Genomic DNA, 13,609 nt, shown 5'->3' on the forward strand with positions numbered 1-13,609 from the left:
GCCAGAGGAGCTTTGGTTGAAAGTTCCCAGAGGGGTCTCTGGGGCACCCATAAGGTACCCCAAAGAGAAAGCCTCAGCATGGGTCCTGCCGGTCCCCAGGGTGCCTTCCTGCCCCTCGGCTACTCCTCCCTTTCCCTGCCTCAGAGGAGATATATTTTATACCCATGTGTGTGTTTACATATTTCAAACGATGCTGGTGTGTGTGCCCATCACTTATTGCAAGGTCGTGTTGAGTCCACATCACTTTAGTAACACACTATTGGGTCCTAATCTGGAAGCCAAAGAAAAGGTCCTGAGAGGTAGCAACTGCAAACATCCGTAAGTTATTCCCAACAGGTTTCTCCATGAGATGCTAGGACTCTGCTGTGTATTTTTGTCCATTCATTCACGCAAAACATCGTTACTGAGAGTCCATTATGGGCAGGCTCTGTGCTAGGTGCTAGGGGTACAGCTGTGAACAAAAATTCAGACTCTGCTCTCACGGAACTTAGAGCTAGCCGGGAAGGACAAACAGTGATCATAACAAATACATGAATTTAACAGCAGATGTATTCGTCTGCTAGGGCTGCCATAACAAAGTACCACGGGCAATAGAAATTTAACCAACGGAATCTGGAGGCCAGAAGTCCACAGGCGAAGATGTCGGCAGAGCTGGTTTCTTCTAAGGCCTCTCTTCTTGGCTGGCAGACGGCCATCTTCCTCCAGGGTGTTCACACGGGCTTCCGCCGTGTGTGTCTGAGTCCTGATCTCCTCTTCTTGCAAAGACCCTGGACATAGGACGCAGTGGGTTAGGGCCCACCCACATGACCTCATTTTAACTTAATCATCTCTTTAAAGACTGTCTCCAAGTACAGTCACATTCTGATGTCCTGGGGTTGGAACTTCAACATATGAATTTGGGGGAGGAGGAATTCAGCCCATACCAGAAGGCGAAGGGTAGAAAGTGACAAGTCCAATGGAAGAAAAGAAAAAAGAGCAGAGAGAGAGGGGTCGAGTGTGTGTGTCTTTGGGGCAGGTTGCAGTTCTAAGTAGGGTGGTCAGCGTGGGGTCTCTGAAAAGTCAACATTTGAGCACGAGCTTGAAGCAGCTGAAGGACTGAGCCACACAGATCTCTGCAGGAAGAGCATTCCGGGCAGAGGGAACGGCCAGGAAGAGGGGAGACCTGGCCTGATGGATCCCAAAGGACGGCTGGGGGCAGGGCCGGCGGGCAGCAGAGGATGAAGTCGGAGAGGCGGTGGGGTGGGGAGCCAGATTACATGGGCCCTGCAGGCCACCGGAGGACTTTGGGTTTGCGTTTTCAAAACCACTGCAGGTCACATCCCCAAGGAGGCTGCTATCAAAAAAACAGAACAGAACAAGTGTTGGGAAGGATGTCAAAAAATGGGAACCTTTGTGCATTGCTGGGGGGAATATAAAATAGTGCATTGCTGGTGGGAATGTAAAATGATACAACCACTGTGGAAAACAATATGATGATTCCTCAAAAAATTAAACATAGAATTTACCATATAAGCCAGCAATTCCACTTCTGGGTATGTGCCCAAGAGAATGGAAAGCAGGGACTTGAACAGACATCTGTACACCCATGTTCACAGCAGCCTCATTCACAGTAGCCAAAAGCAGGAAACACTCCAAATGCCCATCAACAGATGGATGGGTAAACAGAATGTGGGATAGACATACAATGGGATAGTCTTCATTCTTCAAAAGGAAGGAGATTCTGACACACGCTACAACATGGATGAAACTTAAAGACGTTACGCTAAGTGAAATAAGGCAGACACAAAAGGACAACTATTGTGTGGTCCCACTTACAGGAGGTTCCTAGAATAGTCAAATTCATAGAGATGGGAAGGAGATGGGTAGTTACCAGGGGCTGGGGAGACGGGGGTTAGTGTTTAATGAGTGGAGAGTTTCCATTTGGGGTGATAAAAAGCTCTGGAGATTGATAGTGGTGATGGTTGCACAGCATTTTGTGCACATACTTAATGCTACTGAATTGTAATCTTAAAATGGTTAAAATGGTGAATTTTCATGTTATGTCTATTTTACCACAATTAAAATAAAAACACCATTGCAGGGTTTTAAGCAGAGCTTTTGAAAGAATGGTTCGGGTTGCTGGTTTGAGAGCTGGCTGTACAGAGCAGGATACAGGAGACTATGGAGATTCAGGGGAGAGTGGAGTATGGTCTGAACTGGGGTGGTAGGAGGTGTTCAGGATTGGAATACACTTCGACATGAGGATTGACTGCTGGAGACGATGCAGCAAGGAAGAGAATGAGGAGTCCGGGTGTTGGCTCAAGAAACCGGAAGCATAGACTAGCCATTAGGCTAAGATGATGGGGGCTGTGGGGACGATCAAGAGGTCATTCTTGGATGCGTTACATTTGAGATGCCTATGGGACATCCAGAAGGAGCAGCGGAGCAGGCAGGCAGAGTTTGGGAGAGAGGAATCGAGTTCCCAGTTTGAGAGAGATGTCTGGACTACTGACAAATTTGAGACTCATTTGCAAATAGCCCTTAAACATGAGCCTAGAGGAGGCCACCAGGAGGTGAGCATAGGCAGAGAGGACTGTGGGCTGAAGTTTCTCCTGGGAAGGAGCAGCTGGTGGGGGAGGGCCCACGGCACCTTGGGGTGAGTAATGGGGGGGCCATTGGTGATCAAGGCAGGAGCAGTCTCACTGGGCAGCTGGGGCAGCAGGGGTGATGGGAGCGGATCCAAGAGAAAATGAGAGGGGGAAATTGACGTTGGCAAATAAAGTCAACTCTCAGGAGGTTTTGCTGCAAAGGGGAACAGCAAAATGGGGCAGTATTGAGGATGGAGAAGTGGGATCAAGAGAGAAATGACAGCACATTTGTGCTGGTGGAAATGATTCCAAAGAGCATAACAAGTTGCTGAGGAGAGAGGGGCCAATTGCTGGAGCCACATCCTTGAGCAGGCAATAAACAAATGAATATATATAAAGTGTTGAGAAGTAAAGTAGAGTGAGGGCACAGTGCTACTTAGGTAGTCTTTGACAGGTGACATTTTAGCAGAAACCTGAAGGAAGTGAGAGAGTGAGCCATATGGATTCCAGGGAGAGAACGTTTCAGGAAGCAGCAGCAGCAAGTGCAAAGGCCCTGAGGCAGGACTGACTGGTATACAGAAGGAACAGTGTGGTTGGATCAGAGTTAGTGACGGCGTTAGTGATGGGACCTGCAGTAGATAGGGCAGACGGTCAGGCAAGACCTAGGGGGCCATGGTAAGATGGCCTTTTACTCTATGAGATATGGGATACACTTGAGAGTTTTGAACAAAAGCATGACATGCTCTGGTCTTAACAGGATCTCTCCAGCTGCTAAGTAGAGAACAAAATCAGGGCAAGAGCAGAAGCCAGGTGAAGGGGCTACTGCAGTGATCCTGACAAGAGACGGTGGTGGTTTGGGGAAGCCTATTCATGGTGGAGGCGGGGAGAAGTGGCTGGATTCTGCCTGAATTCTGCAGGTGGCGCCAGCAGGGTGTGCTAGCGCACGGGGTGCGGAGGATGAGAGAGAGGAGTCCAGGGTGACGCCAGGGTTTTGGTCTGAGCAACAGGAAGGATGGATGTGGCCTTGACTGAGGCAGGGCACACAGAGAGGCTGACTTTCAACAGGTCGAATTCAAAGGTTTACTCATCATCCGAGTGGAGACGTCCAGTGCCCGTTGGATATGAGCCTGGACTTTGTGGGGGAAGTCGGGGCTGAGATACGTAAACTCGGGGTAGTTGGAAGGCAGCAGATGTCCCTGAAGGCTGTCAGACAGGGTGAGCTCGCTTGAGAAGTGAGTGTGGCTGGAGAAGGAAAGAGGCCCGTATGCGCCTCGTGAAAATAGTGGCCCGAGGAAGGAAGGAAGTGGCCCAGAGTTTGTCCAGGAAATCAACTGGGCCGGGACCTGGAGGGGCTTGCTCTCTGAAAATGGAGCAGCCTACACATGTACCTTTCACCTGGGGCCCCGGGGGTGACGTTCGGATGGGTAGGGATGGCAGTCCACCAGAAAGAACAGAGTTGACCTATTTTGAGTGGTGAGAGAGCTTCACCTGGAGCCTTATTTAGACAGTTAAATGGGATGCGCTCCCTGCAGAGGTGTCACTGGGATGGAGTCTGAGGGCAGACGAGTGTCCACAGGAACAAAGCTCTGAGAAAATCATGCCTGTCGGACATCTTTTTTTTTTTCTGGGATTTACTTCCGTGACCTGCCTCGCTGGGGCCGCACCATTGGCTAATTAATAACAACTCTTACATAGCCGTTACGAGCCGTGGAATGTTCTGTGTGCATCTGTATATATTAACTGATTTAGCCCTCACCGCAGCCCTGGGAGGTAGACACGACTGTCACCAGCCCCACGTTGCCCGTGAGGAAACAGAGGCCCCGAGAAGGTACGTGATGAGTGGAGGAGCTGGGATGCAGACCCCAGCGCTCCCTCTGTGCTCTGACCATCATGCTCTGTTGCCTCCCGATAATGAGCAGTTATTATTAGCGGTAATAAGAACAAACGTTTACCGAATGCGTTGTCTTTGTGATTTCATTTAAACCTGGCAACAAACCTACAGGATGCGCCCGTGATTCCAGGTTTGCAGAGGGAGAAGTGACTTGCCCAAGGTCACAGAGCCGGTGAGAGCCCGAGCCGGGCCTCCAGCCCTGGCCGGACGTTCCACCTGCAGGGCCTCAGCTCAGCACCATGTCCCTATGCTGCTGGTCGTAGTGTTGGTAACAGTAGTGGTCAGTGCTGGGCGTCCCGCGGGGATTTACCAAGTCAAGCATTTTTCAAGATGCTTAGAGGTTCGGAGTAAGATTGAAAGGCTCTGACTCCCTCCAGAGCCTCCTCCAGGCTCTGGTTTGCCAGCTGCCTTTTTCCTGGGCATGGCATTCAACTTCCTGGCCTTTCCCACCCTGTCAGGGCCTGGGAGGGCACGTGGTTTGAACAGTGTCTTGTGAGAGTTCAGTGTGGCTCCCATGGGGCCTCAGCCGGGGCTGGGGGGCAGCCCAGGAGGCGGGTGGAGGGAGAGGGCCCGCCTCAGGGGCATCTGGCCCAGTTCATAGGGTGTGAGGACCCTTCCAGATGGCTGAGTCCTGAGCTCCCATTTATAGATAGATGGGGACACAGGCCAAGCGAGGTCAAGGATCTTATACCAGGTCAACGGGGAGTCCTGCAGAGTCAAGAGCAGAGGCAGGACTTGGCCCTGGGTCTCTGGACTCCTAGGCCTAGACTATTCCTCAGTATTCTGCTGAACTCTCTTCCCTCTGAGGAATTTGGCTTCATATACCTTGGCTGACGCTTCCTGGCCAGCTTTTTGCCAGAGCCCTGGAGCCTGGCTGAGGACTGGTCGCCATAGAGATGGTAGGGAGGGCAGTTCCAAGGCTGGCATATGGGGGTGGGGGATGGGGCAGGATGTCAGTATGCTAAACACCCACCAACAGTCGGTCAGGACCACACTGGGGAGACCAGGGCAGGACACACGGCTCCAGGATCCAGGGACACCCACAGGGCTGCTCAAGCTTCTGGCCGGCATCTCCCAGACTGAGCAGGTGAGGGAGGCTCCGTGGGGGGACTTCCAACTGCCTAGAGGCAGGCTGGCTCTCTGGGTCAGGGGAGGCCAGGGCTGAGGCAGGCCCTTGAGAAGCCATGAGACTGGAGCTGAGGCCCAGGTAAGAGTTAGGGGGGCCCAAGGGGGGCAGGAACCTTGGGGAGGCCTAAAGGGTGTGGGGCGAAGACAAGGATGATGCCCGGGGATGACTCCCAGACTTCCGTTGGAGCAATTTAGGGAACACTGCAGAGGAGCAGGGTTTCGGGAAAGATAATGAGTTCCTTCCACCTTGGCTTAGTAAGTCCAGGGCCCTGTGGGGCATTCAGAAGAGCCATCCAGGGCCCAGAGGCAGCGCAATGCACTGGTAACTAATCCAGGCCCTGGGGACAGACACAACGTGTTCAGGTCCTGGCTCTACTTACCGGCTGTGTGACCTTAGTCAAGTGATTTCACCTCTCTGAGCCTCAGGGTTCTCATCCCCATGATGGGGTCATAGGGTCCTTGAGTTAATGCGTTAATGCGTGAAAGTCCTGAGCACCCAGCAGGTGCTGAGTAAATAGCTATTTTAGTATGAAGAATTGAGGTCGTGATCAGTTTCAGGGCTAATGAGGGCAGAGGGGCCAGCCAGGGTGCATAGAAGAAGAGGGTCCCTGGGGGAGGTGTGAGGTGGTCCAGGAGGCTTCTCGGAGCTGGACCTCCTCTCCTGTCTTCCCCCAGGGGAGTCTTGGGAGCAGTGATGGTGTAATTCAGGGCCAGCAGCAGAGGTCTCAGAGCGCAGAGCAGACCTCAAAGAAGGACCAGAAGGACCGGAGGCCTAGGGGCCAGAACAAGAAAGGGCATGGCTGTGCTGAGGCTGAGGAGTAAGCAACTGCGGGCGGGGCTGGGAGGGATGCTGAGTGTCAGGCCCCGCTGGGGGCCGGCGCCCTGACTCTGCCCCCTGCCCTCTCCCTCCTCAGTCTCTTCCCCTCTCCTCCTCGGAAACCCTCCTTCCCCTTCCAGTGGGCCTGGGAGAGCTTCAGTGCAGATGGCCGGGCTCTGCTTCAGTCTGGCTCCTCCTCGGCTCCTGGCCACCAAGACCTGCCCTTGCCCCCAGTGGTCCCCCAGCACAAATCCAAGTGCAAGGCCACAGCCAACCTCCTAGAGGCCCCTGGTTTCTGCTGGAAGACGGAGGTTCTAAACCTGGAGAAGAGACAGCAACTGAGGTCCCGGGGCTGCATCTCCATCCCGCCTGGCAAAGGAGAGAGCCAAGAGCTGGAGCCGCCCAGCGAATGTGGCCTCCAGCTTCCCGAGAAGAGGCCAGGATCAGGATCAGAATCTGAGGAGGCCGCTGAGCTGGAAGCCCCTGGTGCTGAGGAGGCTGAGAGGGGTCTGAGCCCTAGGGAGCTGCCCCAGCTTGCCAGCAGGGGCTTGATCTTGGAGGAGCAGTTTGCAGAGGCCATAGAGGAGGCTGAGGAGGGGGCACAGAGCACCCCCCACAGAAGGAGGGCCAGTTCTCAGAGAAAGGGGCGGAATTCTGGCAAGGAGGCCTCAGATGAGGGTGAACCGCAAGGCCAGTGGAGCAGCAGCGCCAGCTCCAACATCCTCCGAAGGCCGCGGAGGAGGAGGTCACGGGCCAAGGAGCTGGAGGGGCCGTGGGACCTGGAGAAGCTACAGAAGCCGTTACAGCCAGACTTTGACAGTGGTGAGTGTGGGGCTCAGCGCCTAAGCTCCCTAGGAAGCTTCAGAGTGTGGGCAGAGAGGTCGGGGAGCCGGTGGCCTGGACCAGGAGCTCAGACAGGGCTGGGTGGGATTGCCCAGTGGGCTGGGAGAGAGGGTAGTCCTTGACCTCTCTCCTGTGGATAGGCCCCGCAAAGCAGCCCTGGAAGGTGCTGCAGGCTGCCGTCCAGGCTTCCCACCTGAGTGGGAAGACCCGTGCCTTGGGAAATGACGAGACTTTCCTGTTTGCCAACTTCCCTAACCGCACCTTCCACAAACGACAGGAGGCCACCAGGTAAGTGGAAGAAGAAAGAGGGGGGAATCCACGAGCAGGGAGCAGAGAAGGGGCCAGTTCTCCAAGAGACACTGTCATTCATCCTCTCATCCATTCCTCCACTTACCCGTTCACCCAGTCTTTCTGATCACCCAATCATCTATTTAGCCAGCCAGCCAGCCACCCGTCCACCTGTCTGTCTGCTTGGCCAGCTGTCTATTGACACAGCCGCTTTTCATGCAGTTCTCATCTTCTATCCATGCATTAATCTGTGAACTAAGTGATTAATGCAACAGACACTGAGGGATGGTAAGGGCCTGAACCAGGTGGCCGTGTGAAAGGAAAGAGGGGGATCCATTTAAGAGATATTTGGAGGCTGGCTCAGTGGGACCCTCGGTTCTTACCCCATCATTCCCTGCTTGAAACCCTCCCATGCTTCCTAGTGCCCTTGGGACAAAGCCCAGATACCTTAGCAAGGAGGCTCCTGTCTCCCATGACAGCTGGTCAGAGCGGCTGTGCCCCATGCTCTCCCTCCCTCTTGTCCTGGGACTGCCCCTCTCCCTCATTCACCCGGCTAACTCAGGTGCATCTTTCAACTCCCAAGTCAGGTGCCCCTCCAGGAAGCCCTCCTCTGTGCTCGCCTCCATCGTGGCTTTTGCCACCCTGCATTGCACTGGAGTGCTGGGCTGTCCGTCCATCCCTTCTATGGGTTGAGGGCTCCCTGAGGGCAGATGCCAGATCTTATTGATCATGGCCTCTCTGGTGCCCTACACAGGACCTGGCACATAGTTGGTGCTCAATAAATATGTGCTGACTGAATGACTGCATCTATGCCTTTATTTGCCTGTCAGTCCATCTTCCTATGGGACCACAATTCAATTATGCATGGATTCGCCAATGTTGAGTTTCTGGCTGTGATAGGCACTGTCCTAGGTGCTGGAGATACATTGGTGGTGAACAGGACAGACAAGGAACCCTCCTCTCATGAGGCTTACCTTCTACTTGGGAAGAAGGATAATTAGTAAAGAAATGACCAAAATGTATAGCTAGAGACTGAAAATCCCTGGGAGGTAGATGGGGTGGTCAGGAATTCTCGCTTTACTTGACATTTCAGCAAAGACCTGGTTGACAAGAAGGAACTGGCAATGAGATCTGGGAGGAGAATGTCCCAGGTCCAGCTAGGTGCTGTCTGTTCCACCATCCAAACCATTCATTCATCCCTTCATCCGCCCATTGATCCCGTCACCATTTTGTTTCTCTTTCTCATCCATTCATCCATTGGTCTGTCCCTCAAACCAAAAGGCATTCACCTAGTTCCTACCAAATATGGGGGTGAGAGGGAAGAACGAGATCTGGCCCCCGCCCTCCAGAAGAGCTGCTTTGCAAGTGAAAGTTAGCAATACAGGTGAGGTCACAGGTGTGGGCATTGAGCTCCACAGGGCGCAGGATGTTCAGAGTTGGGACACACCGCTGGCTGGAGTGGGTAGGAGGCTTCCAGGAAGAGTGGAGAACGGCCTTGAGCTGGGCCTGAGGGCCGAGCACTTCCACGACAAAGCGCATCCCCCAGGCCCTTGGCTCTCTGGGCTCCTGCCATCCCTCCCTCCAGGCCCCGTCCTCCCCTCCCCACCCCGACCCTCCATGAGGTTCCTGCTCCCTCAGACTTCTCCCACGCCTCTTCTTTCCCTCTCCCCAGAAGCCTGCTCCAGGCCTGGGAGCAACAGCAGCAGGAGGAGCGGCAGCTGGCTGAGCGGCGGAGGGCCCGGGAGCAGCGGGTGCAGCAGCAGGTGTCTCGCTGCCTGGCGGCCTACGCACCCAGAGGGAGCCGGGGGCCAGGGGCTTCCCAGCGCAAGCTGGAGGAGCTGAGGTAGGAGGCCGGGGCTGCGGAGGGCCTGGTGGGGAGAGCCAGGGAGGCAGTGCGAGGTGTCAGACAGGGACCAAGGAGAGCCAGCGCTCGCCTGCCCTCAGGGCTGAAACTCCCCGGCCATCCTCCCGCCCCAGCAGGCTGGCAGCACTTGACACTAAGCCATGGGAGGACAAGGGGCTGGGCCACGGTCACCCAGTTAATAATAAGCCCTACAGCTGTGGAACGCTCAGGTTAAAATGTTCTACCTGCATTATTACACTTTCCAATCTTGGTTTTCCAATTTCAAGTGCCAGGCATGCTTACTATAAAAAATCAAATATTACCAAAATCATTCTTGTAGAACGGGAAGAGCGCCTATGATCCCACTGCTGGAGACAACCTCTGTTCATGGTCAGGTGAAGAGTCATCGGTGTTCTTCTCTTCCTATAGTTTGACCGTTAAAAAAAAGGCGAATGCATCCTTAAAAGCAAATGTTTTTTAGATTCCTAACAGGCCCATGAAGTAGGTGTTATCACCACTCCCATAATTCTGCAGAGGAGGAAACCGAGGCTCTGAGAGCTTCCATAATTTGCCAAAGGTCCCAAGTGAGCAGCGAGGCTGGGATTCCAAGGCATGCAGCCATTTAGCCACCAGCTACACTGCCTCAGAGCGCCGAATACCCCAACTTTAAATAATGTGCCCCAGGATCTTCCCCTAAAGTCCAACCTAGCAGAACAGGTAACACAAATAAAAATGATCATCAATGCCATTGACCTTGAGCACCTACTGGGTGCAGCTGGCACCGGGGCAGCCCTTTCCACACCTCATCTCCTTTCGCCCTGGGAGAAGCATGAGGTCATGGCGAGTGGGCTGCTGCAGAGAGACAGGAGCATTCCTGCCCTGCGGGGGGCTACCGAGGACTCAGTGGGGCCCTGACCACCTGCTCTTTGAGGCTCAGCCTTATCACCGCCAACTTCTCAGATGAGGAAAGCAGAGCCCTTGAGAGATCAAGTGTGTGTTAAGGGAATTCTTGGCCAATGATCGGGGAGATGCCTTCTTGCCAGACTTCAAGTTCATTGTTTTTTTTAATAAGGCAGGAAGCGTAAGGTTCAGAATTCTGAGGGACGGACGTCAGTGAGAGGAATGTCGTAAACACACCCCTTTTATTTTCTCCTTGTGAACAGATGTTTTCCATGGGGTCTCTCAGCCCTTACAGCCTGGGGACTTTGCTCTGTCTGAACTGCTCTGGAGTCTCTGTCCTGCCCAGAAGGGCAGGCACAAAAGAGGTCGCCCTGTGGTAGGCAGGCAAAGTGACTTCCTTTTATTCGGAGATGACAGACAGGACTGGCGTCCACTGAAACCACTTCCCTTCTTGCTTGGGGCTCCAAGACATGGGCTTCCTCTCAGTTCTAGCAGAAATAGCATCAAGAACCAAGCAGGAAAAATGCCTATGACATCACGGGCAAGACAGAAACTGAATGGCAGCTCACATGTCCCCCAGCCCTCACCCCTTGTAACTGCTGTGAATTCCCTCTCCAATGGTGAAGATCTCTTGGTGCAGCAACTTCTGTTCCTGACCATGGTTTTCAAACCCATCCCTTTTTCTTGAATGGAAGAATGTTCCTTCCTGGCACATAGCCAAGGGTCCTGGCCCACGAGCCCGGCAAGGCAGTGTTTCTCCACAGAGCCCAGCACACTTGCCGGAGGTCCCAGCACAGGTCTCAGAATCTTGCCTGCTTCTCCCCTCCTGTCCTAAGTGTGGCTGCTGCCACCAGCCATGTGGCTTCTCTTACGTGCTTTACAAAGGATGCCTGGTCCTGTGTGTGGTCTGGCCAGAGAGCCCCTCTTGCTGCCAGGATGCTCACATTCTTGAGCAGACACATTCACAAACTGGTTTTGTTTTTTTGTTTTTGGGTTTTTTTTTTTAAAGATTGGCACCTGAGCTAACATCTGTTGCCAATCTTCTTTTCTTCCCCCCTTTTTCTTCTCCCCAAAGCCCCCCAGTAATAGTTGCATATTCTAGTTGTAGGTCCTTCTGGTTGTGCTGTGTGGGATGCCACCTCAGCGTGGCTTGATGAGCGGTGCCATGTCCGCACCCAGGATCCGAATCGGCAAAACCCTGGGCCGTGGAAGCAGAGCATGCGAACTTAACCACTTGGCCACGGGACCAGCCAGACAAATTGGGCTTTTGTAAATGGATTTGTGCTTCCTCAGTGGACCCCTGATCTTTTTGGGATGTGTTCTTTCATTTGCAACACATTTCTTTGGTTCTTCTGTCCCATTTTCTAAGCTATCTGTTTACCAGAACCATAGAGGATGCTGACAAGCTTGCCCAATCCGTGCTGTGGCACAGAGAAGAAAACTGAGCCCAGAGCCCAGAGTGGGGCCTTGCCCATGGCCTCAGCTTCCCCCTCACAGGTGCACTGTGAGAGGGTGCAGGGGTGTGGACACCAGGAGAGGGGAGACTTGCAAGCAGATGCACAGTTGCTCAGAAACCAGTGCTGGCCCCTCTCCCTTGGGGGTGGCCAGGAAGCTGGGGGAGCCCTGGCTGCACGGCCTACAGACTGGGCTCAGAGCTTAGTCCTTCACTTCCCAGCTGTGCAACCTTGGACAGGTCCCTCAACTCTTCTGAGCCTCAGGCACATCCTGGGTAAAATGGGGCAAATAATTCCCACCCCACTGACCTCAGGAGGAATCCAGGGCGAGGATGGGAATGAAATGGCTTTGCATAGGCCAGGGCAGAAAGACAGAAACATCAAATCCTTAGTGAGGCTGCGTGGGCTCAGGAGTGGGGATGGCTGTGTCCACGGTTCGCTGCCCAGAGGCCCGTCTCCCCACAGGCGCCAGCAGCGACAGCGCTTTGTTGAGTACCAGGCCGAGTTGCAGGATATCCAGCACAGGGTGCAGGCCCGGCCCTACCTGTTCCAGCAGGCCATGCAGGTGAGGGCCGGCACCTGGGCAGGCAGGTGGCCTCCCTGAGAACAGGGCTCCACCCTGGCTGAGTGGGTAGGGAAGCGAGGTGGGAGTGGGCCCTCTTAGATGGGACCCCTGGCTGCTGCCCATCTGGAAACCCTGGGACCCCCTCAGTAATCAGAGCCCCACGGTGTCCCCGGCAGCCCTGGTGCAGAGCGGGAACCCCTCCTCTCTCTTCTCAGGTCAACGCCCGGCTCAGCGTGACCCGGCGCTTCTCCCAGGTGCTGTCGGCACTGGGAGTAGATGAGGAGCAGCTGCTGGCGGAGGCAGGAAAGGGGGACATGGAGGGCACCTCCAGGAAGCCCAGGTGAGGCCGTCTAGCAGACCAAGGAACCGGCCCTGCCCAGCTGCAGGGAGAAGGGGCACATCACCAGCCCTCCGAGCTCTGCAGTCTCCCCCAACTGTGTCCCTGCCCTGGGCAAAGGAGGCGGGACTCCGTGGGCAGCCACATTGATCCACCCTCCATCTACACTTCGGTCCTGCCCCCGCCACCCCCCGGGCGTGGGGGACTAGCTCTAGCTGTCAGCAGGGCCTTCCCCAGGCCCTGTTCTGCATGTCACCTGAGGAAGGCAGGGCCAGGGTTATTTCCCCTACTTCCCAATGAGGAAGCTAGGGGCCTAAGGGGCAGGGTCTTGCCCAGGGTTACAGAAGCAAATAAGCAACAGAGCCAGTCTGGGAATCCATGGCCATCCGAGTGGCCACACACCAAGCCCCAATTATGGGCTGGTACCCACGCCAGTCACCTCAGGTATACTGTCCCTTATTCTTTAGAACAACCTGGGGGCAGAGCAGGGATTATGAAGCCCAATCACAATAAGCAAACTGAGGCTCAAGGAGGGGAAGTCACTGGCTCAGGGCCACACAGCAGAGGAGCCAGATTTGAACCCGCATCATCAGTGACAACAGCCTTTCCCCTCCTACAGCCCAGGTCACCTTGGGCATGAGGGTGGGGAGCTGCAGGGCCCAGTGGCCTCTATCTGTGTCTTCGTCTTTAAGGAGCCACAGGTCAACAGGGATGAGAATGGAGCACTCTTCTCAGAGCTCCCCAAGGACAGAACCCACGGGCAGCCAGCCTGACAGGCACTCCATCCCAAGCCCAGACCAGGAGTCCAGTCCCTGAGATAAAAATTAAATGTTTTATGGAAAATATAGTGTGGGATTTCTGGTCGTAGTGAGAAGAGGCTGCGCGTTGGGAGGAGGAGGTGGCAGGTGGGCAGGCAGCTCACTTAGCTTGTTCCCACATCCCCCAGGAGCTCCGGCTGTTCTGGCTGCCCCCACCC

General features: G+C 54.5%; 1 protein-coding gene across 3 annotated transcripts; it reads left to right on the forward strand.

Moving 5' to 3' along the window:
• Positions 1 to 5,325: 5,325 nt before the first annotated feature.
• TSGA10IP (testis specific 10 interacting protein) lies at positions 5,326 to 13,476 on the forward strand. 3 transcript variants are annotated; one of them, XM_070565540.1, is made up of 8 exons: positions 5,326 to 5,545; positions 6,262 to 6,404; positions 6,501 to 7,225; positions 7,387 to 7,534; positions 9,207 to 9,377; positions 12,197 to 12,296; positions 12,512 to 12,636; positions 13,326 to 13,476. In XM_070565540.1, the coding sequence occupies exons 1-8, from the start codon at positions 5,399 to 5,401 to the stop codon at positions 13,447 to 13,449; spliced, it is 1,683 nt and encodes a 560-aa protein (XP_070421641.1). In that variant the 5' UTR covers positions 5,326 to 5,398; the 3' UTR covers positions 13,450 to 13,476. The 3 variants fall into 3 exon arrangements, 2 of the variants coding, with proteins under 2 accessions (XP_070421641.1, XP_070421643.1); XR_011524174.1 differs by lacking the exon at positions 12,197 to 12,296 and having other exon boundaries at positions 5,378 to 5,545; XM_070565542.1 differs by lacking the exon at positions 6,262 to 6,404 and having other exon boundaries at positions 5,395 to 5,665.
• The last annotated feature ends 133 nt before the right edge of the window (positions 13,477 to 13,609 follow it).

The sequence above is a fragment of the Equus przewalskii genome, chromosome 11 (assembly GCF_037783145.1).
Source record: "Equus przewalskii isolate Varuska chromosome 11, EquPr2, whole genome shotgun sequence".
Taxonomy (NCBI): Eukaryota; Metazoa; Chordata; class Mammalia; order Perissodactyla; family Equidae; genus Equus; species Equus przewalskii.